Here is an 11,724-nt window from a genome sequence, read left to right on the forward strand (position 1 = left end):
TTTTGAGTAAAGGTTTAACTACAGCCAGCTTGAAGACCTGTGGTACATAGCCGATCATTAGAGATAGGTTGATCATATTTAAGATCGAAGAATTAATTAATGGCAGGACTTCTTTGAGCAGTTTTGTAGGAATGGGGTCTAAAAGACAGGTTGATGGTTTGGAGGAAGTAATTATTGAAGTTAACTCAGAAAGATCAATTGGAGAAAAAGAGTCTAACTTAACATCAATGGTACTAAGAGTAGCTGTAGATAATATTACATCTGTGGGATGATTATTGGTAATTTTTTCTCTAATGATAAAAATTTTATTTGTGAAGAAGTTCATGAAGTCATTACTAGTTAACGTTAAAGGGATGGTTGGCTCAACAGAGCTCTGACTTTTTGTCAGCCTGGCTATAGTGCTGAAGAGAAACCTGGGGTTGTTCTTATTTACTTCAATCAGTGACGAATAGTAAGATGTTCTGGCTTTGCGGAGGGCTTTCTTATAAAGCAGCAAACTATTTCTCCAGGCTAAATGATGATCCTCTAGATTTGTGACACGCCATTTCCTCTCCAGATTACGAGTCATCTGCTTTAGGGTACGTGTTTGAGAATTATACCACGGAGTCAGGTACTTCTGATTTGAGGCCTTAGTTTTCACAGGAGCTACAGTATCCAGAGTCGTACGTAGTGAGGAGGTGAAATTATTAACAAGATAATCGACCTCTGTTGGGGTAGCGTTCAGATAGCTGCTCTGCTCTGTGTTGGTACAGGGCATTGAAGATGATAACAGTGGGTGGATTATATTCTTAAACTTAGTTTCAGCACTTTCAGAAAGACATCTACTTTGATAAAGTCTACTCTCCACTGCTGTGTAATCAATTATTGTAAATGTAAATGTTATCAGGAAATGATCAGACAGGAGAGGGTTTTCAGGAAACACTGTTAAATGTTCAGTTTCTATGCCATATGTTAAAACAAGATCTAGAGTGTGATTAAAGTGGTGGGTGGGTTCTTTTACATTTTGAGAGAAACCAATTGAGTCTAATAACAGACTAAATGCCATGTTGAGGCTGTCATTTTTAGCATCTACATGGATGTTAAAATCACCCACAATAATTATTTTATCTGAGCTCAGAACTAAATGAGATATAAAGTCTGAGAAATCAGACAGAAACTCTGTGTAAGGCCCAGGTGGACGATAGATGATAACAAGTAAGACTGGTTTCTGAGTTTCACAGCTGGGGTGGACGAGGCTAAGCATCAGGCTTTCAAATGAGTTAAAAGTCTGTCTTGGTCTTTCATTAATTAATAGGCTGGTGTGAAAAATTGCTGCCACACCGCCCCCTCGGCCTGTGCTTCGAGATTTCTGGTAGTTAGAATGACTCGGGGGTGTTGATTCATTTAAACTAACATAATCATCCTGCTGCAACCAGGTTTCTGTAAGGCAGAGTAAATCAATTTGTTGATCAATTATTAAGTCATGTACTAACAGAGACTTGGAGGAGAGAGACCTAATATTTAATAATCCACATTTCACTGTTTTACTCTTTGGTTCAGATGTGGATACTGTATTGTTCTTTCTTTGTAATTGTTTATGTTTAAGTTGTTTGTTGCTGGTTTTTAGTTTGTTTTTTGTCTTTTTGGAAGCTGACACAGTCTCTATGGAGATGGGTTTTTGGGGGGGGTAGCAGGAGGAGAGAAGATGCAGAGAGGTGTGTAAGACTGCAACTCTGCTTCCTGGTCCCAACTCTGGATAGTCATATTTTGGGGGGTTTAATAAATTTGTCCATATTTCTAGAAATGAGAGCTGCTCCATCCAAAGTGGGATGGATGCCGTCTCTCCTAACAAGACCAGGTTTCCTCCAGAAGGTTTGCCAATTATCTATGAAGCCCACATCATTTCTGGGACACCACTCAGACAGCCAGCAATTTAAGGAGAACATGCGGCTAAACATGTCACTCCTGGTCTGATTGGGGAGGGGACCAGAGAAAACTTCACCTGTTTAGCAGGAGTGGGGCGGGTGGAGGTTTGCCCTGGTGCAGGTGTGCCACAGTGGTCATGTCAGCGGAAGGATCCGGCAGTTTCTCTGTGAATTTCAAATTCCTGTGGCAGCATACTCGGTGCTTCCTTGGAAGTTTAGGAGTTTTTTTCGCTATAAAAAGAAGTTTTCTTCCCACACACCCCACGGGCGCCAATGTTTCTGTCTCTTTTTACTGAATCAAAATTTAAAGTAAGGTCAGTACTTCCACGCTTTAAATGCTGCACAGTCATACTCTGTCCCGCACTCGTTATATTATCCATTGTTGATCTGCACACAGCTGTTAACCACGAACGTTGCACACGCTTACGTCATTGTCATGAGACACTCTCACAAAAAAAATCACTGGTTAATAACGCAGTAACGAAGCATGCTTACGGGAAAGTAACAGTAATCTAATGACCTTTTTTGCAATAGTAATTCCTTACTTTACTCGTCACTTGAAAAAAGTAATCAGATACACGTTACTGTCTCTAATCATCTCTGATCATGAGGCTGGAAGGATTTCCCATCCTGAAGCCAGCCATAACTGTCCTGCATCAAGTCTCACCGGCTGCCGCTGATCATCCCCATCAGTGGCCCACTACTTAACAGTGTGGCTGAGCTAACTAGTCAGTACAGCCCTGACTCTGAGATGAAACTATCTTTGCTTGATCTTGTCTTTTCAAGAGCCTGGAAGGGAGTGTGTCACAGGAGTGGAGCTATTGTATATATCAAGTGTTGGAGTTTTCACCATTCACACTACAGACCATGAGCACTGTGTGGGAGTCAGGAGCTCCACAATGGAAGCCATATTTTTGGAAACTGTCACGTTATTGTTCACCATCTCCACTGTGAATAAACAGTCTCTTTTGTGAAGTCCTGCATTTGGGTCACGTACTTACCCTGAACCTGACATTGTTGGTTTTTGTATATTGGGTTACTTTAAGAAGACTAAAAAAAATCCTCATATACTGGTGTTTTCTCACCAGTATGTGAGAATTAACATATAAATATAAACAGCAAAGAAGAGCATATCTAAAGTCTGTGACTGACAGATAAAGTCATTATCATGCTATCATCAATTAGCCAACAGCCTTGCTAACATTCTAAAGAAAAAACATCTTTCAAAGCTTCTGAAATTATTTTCACTTCAGACATTATTTCACAAGACTTGGGGCTTTATAGCTATCTCATTATTTTAACTGTCGAAAATAAAAGTTCCCAAAAGTAAAAGTGATATACTGTCATGATCAAGTGTCGAATAACTGAGGTTGAGGCCAACATGAATTGGCAACTTTTGACATATTTCATCATATTTCATAGAGGAAGTAGAAACAAATGCAGACCCATTCTGTGTTTCTCGTTTGGGCACACAAAGCCAAGGCCCACTTTGCTTGTCTGTACATGTCAGGTACCTAAAATATTCCACAAGTGAGCCACATTTTCCTTCACCTCTGATGTCCACCAGCTTTTTCAACTCCTTTCCCACCAGGAAGATGATTTTTGATTTGCCTAAAGCCAGTTTTTATAGCCCATGATTGTACTGCCCGGGCCTCCAGATTTGGCCCCGACTTATTTCACAAAGCACTATTTCCTATGGGATAACAGACCTCCCTGGCGGATTTGGGACCCTTTGATCTCAAATGAATCAGTCTTGGAGGCCTGCCCCCAGGTTGGGGCTGTTCAAGGTTCCCTGAAGGTTTTTTTTTTTTTTTTTTTTTTTTTTAACAAAGGGATCTGTTGAATCACACTTGGTCTTACCTCTAACTCATGCCCAATTAACTACTGACTTGTTATAATATAATTGCCATGTGTAAAACTAGTTAAAGAAAAAATTGAAAACAGAATAATATACCATGGCAGGGGTAGAATGACAGTCATTTGATAATTATTTGAAAGCTGTACAAAGTGCCCAAGATCCTTACTGATATTATTTCCTGTTATTTCCCTTTCTTGCTTCCAAAACCTAAATCCTTAAAGAAGACATGGTGAAACTGTGACTTATTTTAAGTTTTTATATTTTATCGTTTTTTGCCTTGAAACCCTTCAATGGATGCCATTTTGCCTAGTCTCCTTCTTATTGACAAATCATGAACACTGCCTTTAACTAAGGAAAGTGAAACATTACAAAAAATTATTCCAATATTTTCACGATTTAATGAGAGGGGCAATTACATTTCAATATATGACCAGGTAGGTTTAGATAGTTTCTTTTAGATAAATGGATTTCTAGTTGTGGTGTTTCTCAACATGAAAACTTCCCTCAATCCTATACGTAGCTTGAATATTCAAATGCATTATAAAGTGCTAAAGAACAGAGGCTAAAACCCCATACCCGACCTAGAAAATGATCAAGTCATTGTTATAGAGGAAGTGGAATTGAAGGCTCATCCATTCCGTGTCTTGCTCCATGACCTTGCTTAGCAACAGCCTGTTTACCTTTCAGCTTCCTACCAGTGAGTCCTGCAAGCCAGTCAGTATCAATAGGACATCTTTATTCTTAGTTTTTCCCCCCGCTGGTTTCTACCGTTTGGTTCAGTTCCTTCCTTTGTCTGGTGGGTAAAAAACTGTGCAAATAGACCCAAGATGCTTGTTCAGGCTCCTTTGGCTAAGACCGAGCCATCAGATAATCTCAAGCAGGTTCCTAAGCCTTGGCAGTGTTCCCGAAACCATTTTGTTGTAATTAAAGGAGTGTTTTGAATAAGGCTTTAAAGTCTGTTTCAGGCTCAAAAGCTACTCATTTAAATCTGCAAAACTTTAAGACACAAAGTATCTTATATGTGACTCGGAAACAAGACATACAGGGGCTTGCAAAAGTATTCGGCCCCCTTGAACTTTTCCACATTTTGTCACATCACAGCCACAAACATGAATCAATTTTATTGGAATTCCACATGAAAGACCAACACAAAGTGGTGTACACGTGAGAAGTGGAACGAAAATCATACATGATTCCAAACATTTTTTACAAATCAATGACTGAAACGTGGGGTGTGCGTAATTATTCAGCCCCCTTTGGTCTGAGTGCAGTCAGTTGTCCATAGACATTGCCTGATGAGTGCTAATGACTAAATAGAGTGCACCTGTGTGTAATCTAATGTCAGTACAAATACAGCTGCTCTGTGACGGCCTCAGAGGTTGTTTAAGAGAACATTGGGAGCAACAACACCATGAAGTCCAAAGAACACACCAGACAGGTCAGGGATAAAGTTATTGGAAAATTAGGCTTAGGCTACAAAAAGATTTCCCAAGCCTTGAACATCCCACGGAGCACTGTTCAAGCGATCATTCAGAAATGGAAGGAGTATGGCACAACTGTAAACCTACCAAGACAAGGCCGTCCACCTAAACTCACAGGCCGAACAAGGAGAGCGCTGATCAGAAATGCAGCCAAGAGGCCCATGGTGACTCTGGACGAGCTGCAGAGATCTACAGCTCAGGTGGGGGAATCTGTCCATAGGACAACTATTAGTCGTGCACTACACAAAGTTGGCCTTTATGGAAGAGTGGCAAGAAGAAAGCCATTGTTAACAGAAAACCAAGAAGACCCGTTTGCAGTTTGCCACAAGCCATGTGGGGGACCCAGCAAACATGTGGAAGAAGGTGCTCTGGTCAGATGAGACCAAAATGGAACTTTTTGGCCAAAATGCAAAATGCTTTGTGTGGCGGAAAACTAACACTGCACATCACTCTGAACACACCATCCCCACTGTCAAGTATGGTGGTGGCAGCATCATGCTTTGGGGGTGCTTCTCTTCAGCAGGGACAGGGAAGCTGGTCAGAGTTGATGGGAAGATGGATGGAGCCAAATACAGGGCAATCTTGGAAGAAAACCTCTTGGAGTCTGCAAAAGACTTGAGACTCGGGCGGAGGTTCACCTTCCAGCAGGACACGACCCTAAACATAAAGCCAGGGCAACAATGGAATGGTTTAAAACAAAACATATCCATGTGTTAGAATGGCCCAGTCAAAGTCCAGATCTAAATCCAATCGAGAATCTGTGGCAAGATCTGAAAACTGCTGTTCACAAACGCTGTCCATCTAATCTGACTGAGCTGGAGCTGTTTTGCAAAGAAGAATGATCAAGAATTTCAGTCTAGATGTGCAAAGCTGGTAGAGACGAACCCTAAAAGACTGGCAGCTGGAATTGCAGCAAAAGGTGGTTTTACAAAGCATTGACTCAGGGGGCTGAATAATTACGCACACCCCACTTTTCAGTTATTTATTTGTAAAAAATGTTTGGAATCATGTATGATTTTCGTTCCACTTCTCACGTGTACACCACTTTGTGTTGGTCTTTCACATGGAATTCCAATAAAATTGATTCATGTTTGTGGCTGTAATGTGACAAAATGTGGAAAAGTTCAAGGGGGCCGAATACTTTTGCAAACCACTGTATGTTAAACATGGAGGCATGTTATTCCTCAGTAGAACAAACTCCTCTTTTCATCCAATAAAAAAAGAAAAAGCATTTTGGGTTACATATGTCTTCTTCTTTGCATAGTAAACCTTCAATTAATGATAGAGATTTGTCATTAGCATGGCAAATTAACATTACACAGAATCCTTTCTGGAAGTATTCTTGAGCCATGCAATTATTCCCATGAGAGAGTCATCCAAGTTTTTAATGCAGTGCCACCTGAGGTCTTTAAGATCATGGAATCTAGTTTTAATTTTCTCCCTTGTCCACAGAGATTTATCAAGATTCTCTGAATCTATTGACAATATTGAGTACTCTAGTTGATGACACATTCATCATCTTCAGAATTTTATATAAATATATATTATTCTGAAATGTTTCCACAGTTCCTAGATGCAGTTTTTTTTAGATAATGGTGAAACTCTCCGCTTCTGAGAAACTTTATAGCTAAGATGCCTTTTCATACCTATTGTTGCAAAATGTTCCTTGAGCTTTTTCCATTCAGTAATGATTACTTGTCCACTCCTTTGTCGTCCCATGTTTCCACTTCTTGAGATAAGTTCATGTAATCAAATTCAAAATTAGCTATTACTTTACATCATTTTTATTTACACTTTGCACAGCTCTTTCTCTACTGGAATCACAGACCCAGCCCATTAATTATGCTGAGTGTGGTGCTAACCTCACATCTTTCTCTACAAAGAAATTCGGATATGACACAGATAGGAATGCCTGTCAAAAATGCAAGACATTTCTTCTCAACTGAGACATTGGTCTCATTTTATCTTTCATTTCTTATTTAATGTCTTTTCCTGAAATGCTAAGGAAAGAACTGGCAATCGAAAACTAAACTGGACCTGGACCACCTACTAATAAAAGAGTGACGAAACGTTTCTCCCCCAAAACGCTACGCCCAGATGAACAGAATCAGCTTTTGGAGCTTTTACCAAATTGACCATCCCAGACTTGCCGTAATGGTCTATTTGATTCACCTTTTGTTGTTTATTTATTTTATTTATTTTTTTATTTTCACTTGCTAGATACGGGACAGACTTGAATGAGGAAAAGAAAAAGGAGAAAGGAAGAGGGGGAAAAAACAGTGGAGAAGAGGGATGGGGATAAAGGGCAAAAAAACAAAAAACAACTAAATAAGCAGACAAAAAAAATATACATATATCAATCACCTGGATCACCTGTTGAGAAAGAAAAGAAAACAAGCAGAAGAACATGAGAGCAATACAATAAACAACAATGATATATGGGAATATTTTTCTTTCTCTCCCTCTCATTCTTTCTCCCTGTCCTGACCCCCAGTCATGTCTGTCCAGTCTTTCAAAAACAAAAATAAAATAAATACATAATTATAATAAAGGTCAATCAAATGGACCAATATGGCAAGGCCATGATGATCCACTTGGTAAAGTAAATCCACTTGGCATCTTTCTTGGCCTTCAGACAACAATTCTGATGGCTAAAAAACAAAACAAAGAAAGCCTTACATTAGGGAGAAAAACACGTCGGGGGAGAGGGTCCTCGGTTCTCCAGTTAGATTGTACTTCACGGCGTCATGTTTTGCCATGACGGGGTTATTATTGGAGTAAATGGATGGCTGGAGCCTCTGCTCGAAGCGTCTCTTATCGCTGCGAGCGGGTTCACATTGGAGTGAACTGAGAAAAACATGGAAGGGTACCTTTTGCGTTAACATGAGAATTTTAGGGATGTTACAAATCGTCGCTATATTATGAGTAGGGAGTGAAAACGGGTTGAAGACCAAGCAGACATGGAGCACAGAGAGAAGAGTAACTAGACGTGAGACGTGGAACGGGGGAGGGCAAAGTTACAGAAAGCTAACGACTGAAAAGTAAGAACATAACCAGTGTTGGTCAAGTTACTTGAAAAAGTAGTCCTGTTACTTTACTGATTACTTGAAAAAAGTAATCAAATTACAATAACACATTACTTTTAACGCATCACTGCCCATCTCTGAATTTGACATAAGCAGAAAACAATAAAGTGACTCAAAACCATGAAAATCAACAAATCCAAGAACATAACTGATCAAAAACGCAGCACACAGACCCAGTACTGTGACAGATCTGTCTCCATAAAAATTTTCTGGTGAATGCCTGTCAAAGATACAAGACATCTCTTATCAGCTGAGGCACTGGTCTCATTTTATCTTTTTCTTATTGCATGTCTTTTCCAGAAATGCTAAGGAAAGAACTGGCAAGAATTGGTCTACTGAAGAAACATTCTCATCATGATTACTGTGAGAGCAAAACGTCAGAAATTATTTTAGATCTTCATAATAACGCTGATTATTTAATGTCCATAAACTCAGCTTCTCCTTTGTTTTATGGGGTTTTTTTTTCTTTCCTGAAAATACTTTCTTAAATATATAAAATGTTCTCCATTTATACTATGGAGTGTTGACCAGTGTTTGACTAGTTGTTGACTAGTAAAATTAAGTGGGCAGCTGGAAGAAGTAGTCAGCATTTGGCAATAATTTTGGTTTTGGTTGAGAAAGAAAGAAGTGCAGTAAAAGTCTGGCCAGCATGAATCACATAATACACGTGTCATTTTTTTCAATGTTAGTTCCCTGTTTTGAAACTACAAAGAGACAGAATATAAGCCGTGATCTCAGAGCTGTTCAGCACCTTGTTCCAACCTTGGAAGGCTGAAGCTACTGACTGAACAGACAAGATATTCTACAAAAGGTCGGCTGAAAACTCAGATTCCTTCTGTGCTTTGTTTAATGAAGTGCTAATAACTTTGGGTCTTTTGTTGTTCACAGAGATACTAATTATCACCATGAAGCTGCTGACTGTGTCTGCACTTCTTTGTGCAATGATCGCTCTGACCACTGCTGCCAGTGAGTATTGTAGTATAATATAGATAACGTATATATGTGTGGAATCAATAATACAAACAACACTTATAATATCAATATTATAAATGGAAATTTACCACTAAAATTTATCAAAATTATAACTTTTTGTCATGCTGAAGAGCACATCTATGTCCTCACTTGTATGCTTGTATGTAATGTATGTATTCAAATGTTATGTTTTACCAGTGAGAAAATAAAATATTTATAATTATATATATATATATATATATATATATATATATATATATATATATATATATATATATGTGTGTGTGTGTTTGTTTGTGTGTGTGTGTGTGTGTGTGTGTGTAAACACATTTACACATGGTTTGAAAGACAATTTGTCACGGGAGTGGAACGGACTCAGGCGCAGACTGAGGTAGCACAGTTCAACGACACTTTATTAATCACACTGGTGCACTATATACACGTGAAGGGGGGGGAAACACCAGGGTCCCGGGGATCACTTGGCTGGGGAGACACACTTCTTCGCACTCGCTCTGCTCCTCGTCCAAACAGTCTCCACACAAGCAGCTCAGCTCACTCTCCTACTCACGGGGTCCAGGGGTCACAAAAGGGCTGATCCAGGCAAACCTGTTTACACAGACGAGGGTAAGTCGAAGGCAAACACGGGAACAGTAGAATCGCAAGGAAGCCAGGCAATACTAACGAGAGTTACTCAATATTCCAGCGACGAACAGCTCAGAGCCCCAGCCTTAAGAGCCAGAGAACTGCAATCCGCTCGAGATCAGCTGCAGGTGCGTGGGCCAAGGGCAGGAGCCCAATCAGAGCTCCGCCCAGGCAGACAGGTAGGAGAGACAGAGTGAGAGAAAAACAACAAACACTTGTGGCCACACTGGGCTGGCCGGGGAGGCACAGGGACCATGACACAATTACTTTTTTGTAAATAGCAAAGATAATTGATGTTTGAGTATCTAAGTAGTCTTTGCTTGTCCTCAGGAGAGCATCTTGTTGAGAAGAGATCTCCATGTTTTAGGAGCCTCTGGGGTTGGACTAGATATGGAAACCAATACTTTCACTTCTTTCCCAATCAACTGACTTGGGCTCAGGCGCAGGTAAGAACAGTGATTTCGATTTAGCATTTCTCTCTGCTTTAATACTTTTCATATCAAACTTGGTTTCAACTAGACCTTTTGTCCTATAGAGACACTGTCAGTCCCTGAATGCAAATCTGGCGTCTGTGCGCAACCTCGGAGAGTACCAAGCGATTCAGAGGGTCATACTTAATGGTGCTCGTAATCATGTCCCTACATGGATTGGAGGCTCAGATGCTCAAGAGGTACACTACTCAATATTAGACATTAGTTCTGACACTAGAGGATATGCCTGCCTATCGACATTATTCTCTGTTATTTTTTTGTGTTTTCTAGGAGTGTTATTGGTTTTGGATCGATGGAACCCGTTTCACATATGCAAACTGGTGTCATGGAGAGCCTAACAATGTCGGGGGCAGAGAGAACTGCCTGCATATGAATTGGACAGGTAAAATTTAAAAGAAAGTGTATGAATTCATTTTGAGGGGAACAAAAACTGTTACAGTATCCACATTTTCTCAAAAAATGCTTATCATTTGGTGTGATAAATAGCAGTGACTTACAGGAAAATAATATGAATTCTAAATTTTATTTTTAACAGAGACAAACTTTGTGTTTTACCATAATGAATAAAATAGATTGCTGTATATCACGTCTTTAAATTTAAAGTAAATTTACATAGTGCTGTGAAAGTAGAGTCAAAAATGAATATTGACAGGTGCTCCTGCTATTATGCAAACTAAATATTTGTGTCAGTATAGACGTCCATGTGAGCATGGCTTCACTTAATGTTCATTTTTGGTGCTTACAGGAAACCTCTGTATGAATGACATACCCTGTGACGCCAGATACCCATTTGTCTGCGCCAGGAAAGTCAGACGATCTCTGGAAGGAAGGCTTGGTTCACCGGTCTTTAGAGCAAATAATCTCATAAATCCAGCTTAAAATGTTTCTCTTCTTACATCTTTACTTCTTTTTAGTTCACCGCAACGCTACATAAGGAATGAGTTGAAAAATGATGCAACCTGTAGATGGATTGTCTCTTTTAATAAGAACAAACTGAGTGTGTAATGGAAAGAATGCTTTAAGCTTTCACTTTACTTCCCTGAATGAACATTATCTTCATTATTAAACCTTTAAGCATTGAATCAAACTGGTCTCTGAGTCTTTGTCACATTTTCATAGGAATGCTCCCAAAATTTCATCTTTTATTTTTATGATGAGGTGATGGTAAAGGAAGAATTTGAAAAGAATAGATGTGTCATGGTGTACTGTGTGGCAGGCAGGATGGAGAACCCAAATGCAGGACTCTGAAACAGAAGGTTAAACTTAAAGCGGCAGCGTTTATTAGTGGGA

At 39.6% G+C, this 11,724-nt stretch overlaps 1 protein-coding gene across 1 annotated transcript; it reads left to right on the forward strand.

Annotated features, from left to right (window-relative positions):
• The first annotated feature begins 9,037 nt into the window (after positions 1–9,037).
• LOC309701979 (uncharacterized protein) lies at positions 9,038–11,521 on the forward strand. Its single transcript, XM_082526331.1, has 8 exons — positions 9,038–9,140; positions 9,218–9,295; positions 9,750–9,925; positions 10,005–10,122; positions 10,274–10,389; positions 10,479–10,613; positions 10,705–10,816; positions 11,180–11,521. The coding sequence occupies exons 2-8, from the start codon at positions 9,235–9,237 to the stop codon at positions 11,311–11,313; spliced, it is 852 nt and encodes a 283-aa protein (XP_082382457.1). The 5' UTR covers positions 9,038–9,140; positions 9,218–9,234; the 3' UTR covers positions 11,314–11,521.
• The last annotated feature ends 203 nt before the right edge of the window (positions 11,522–11,724 follow it).

Source organism: Aulonocara stuartgranti (assembly GCF_965226115.1).
Source record: "Aulonocara stuartgranti genome assembly, chromosome: 3".
NCBI lineage: Eukaryota > Metazoa > Chordata > Actinopteri > Cichliformes > Cichlidae > Aulonocara > Aulonocara stuartgranti.

Coding starts and splice junctions, on each gene's coding strand:
- LOC309701979 (XM_082526331.1), top strand. CDS start 9,235: ATGAAGCTGCTGACTGTGTCTGCACTTCTTTGTGCAATGATCGCTCTG. Junction 9,296..9,749: donor CGCTCTGACCACTGCTGCCA/GTGAGTATTGTA, acceptor ATACACGTGAAG/GGGGGGGAAACACCAGGGTC. Junction 10,614..10,704: donor GAGGCTCAGATGCTCAAGAG/GTACACTACTCA, acceptor TGTGTTTTCTAG/GAGTGTTATTGGTTTTGGAT.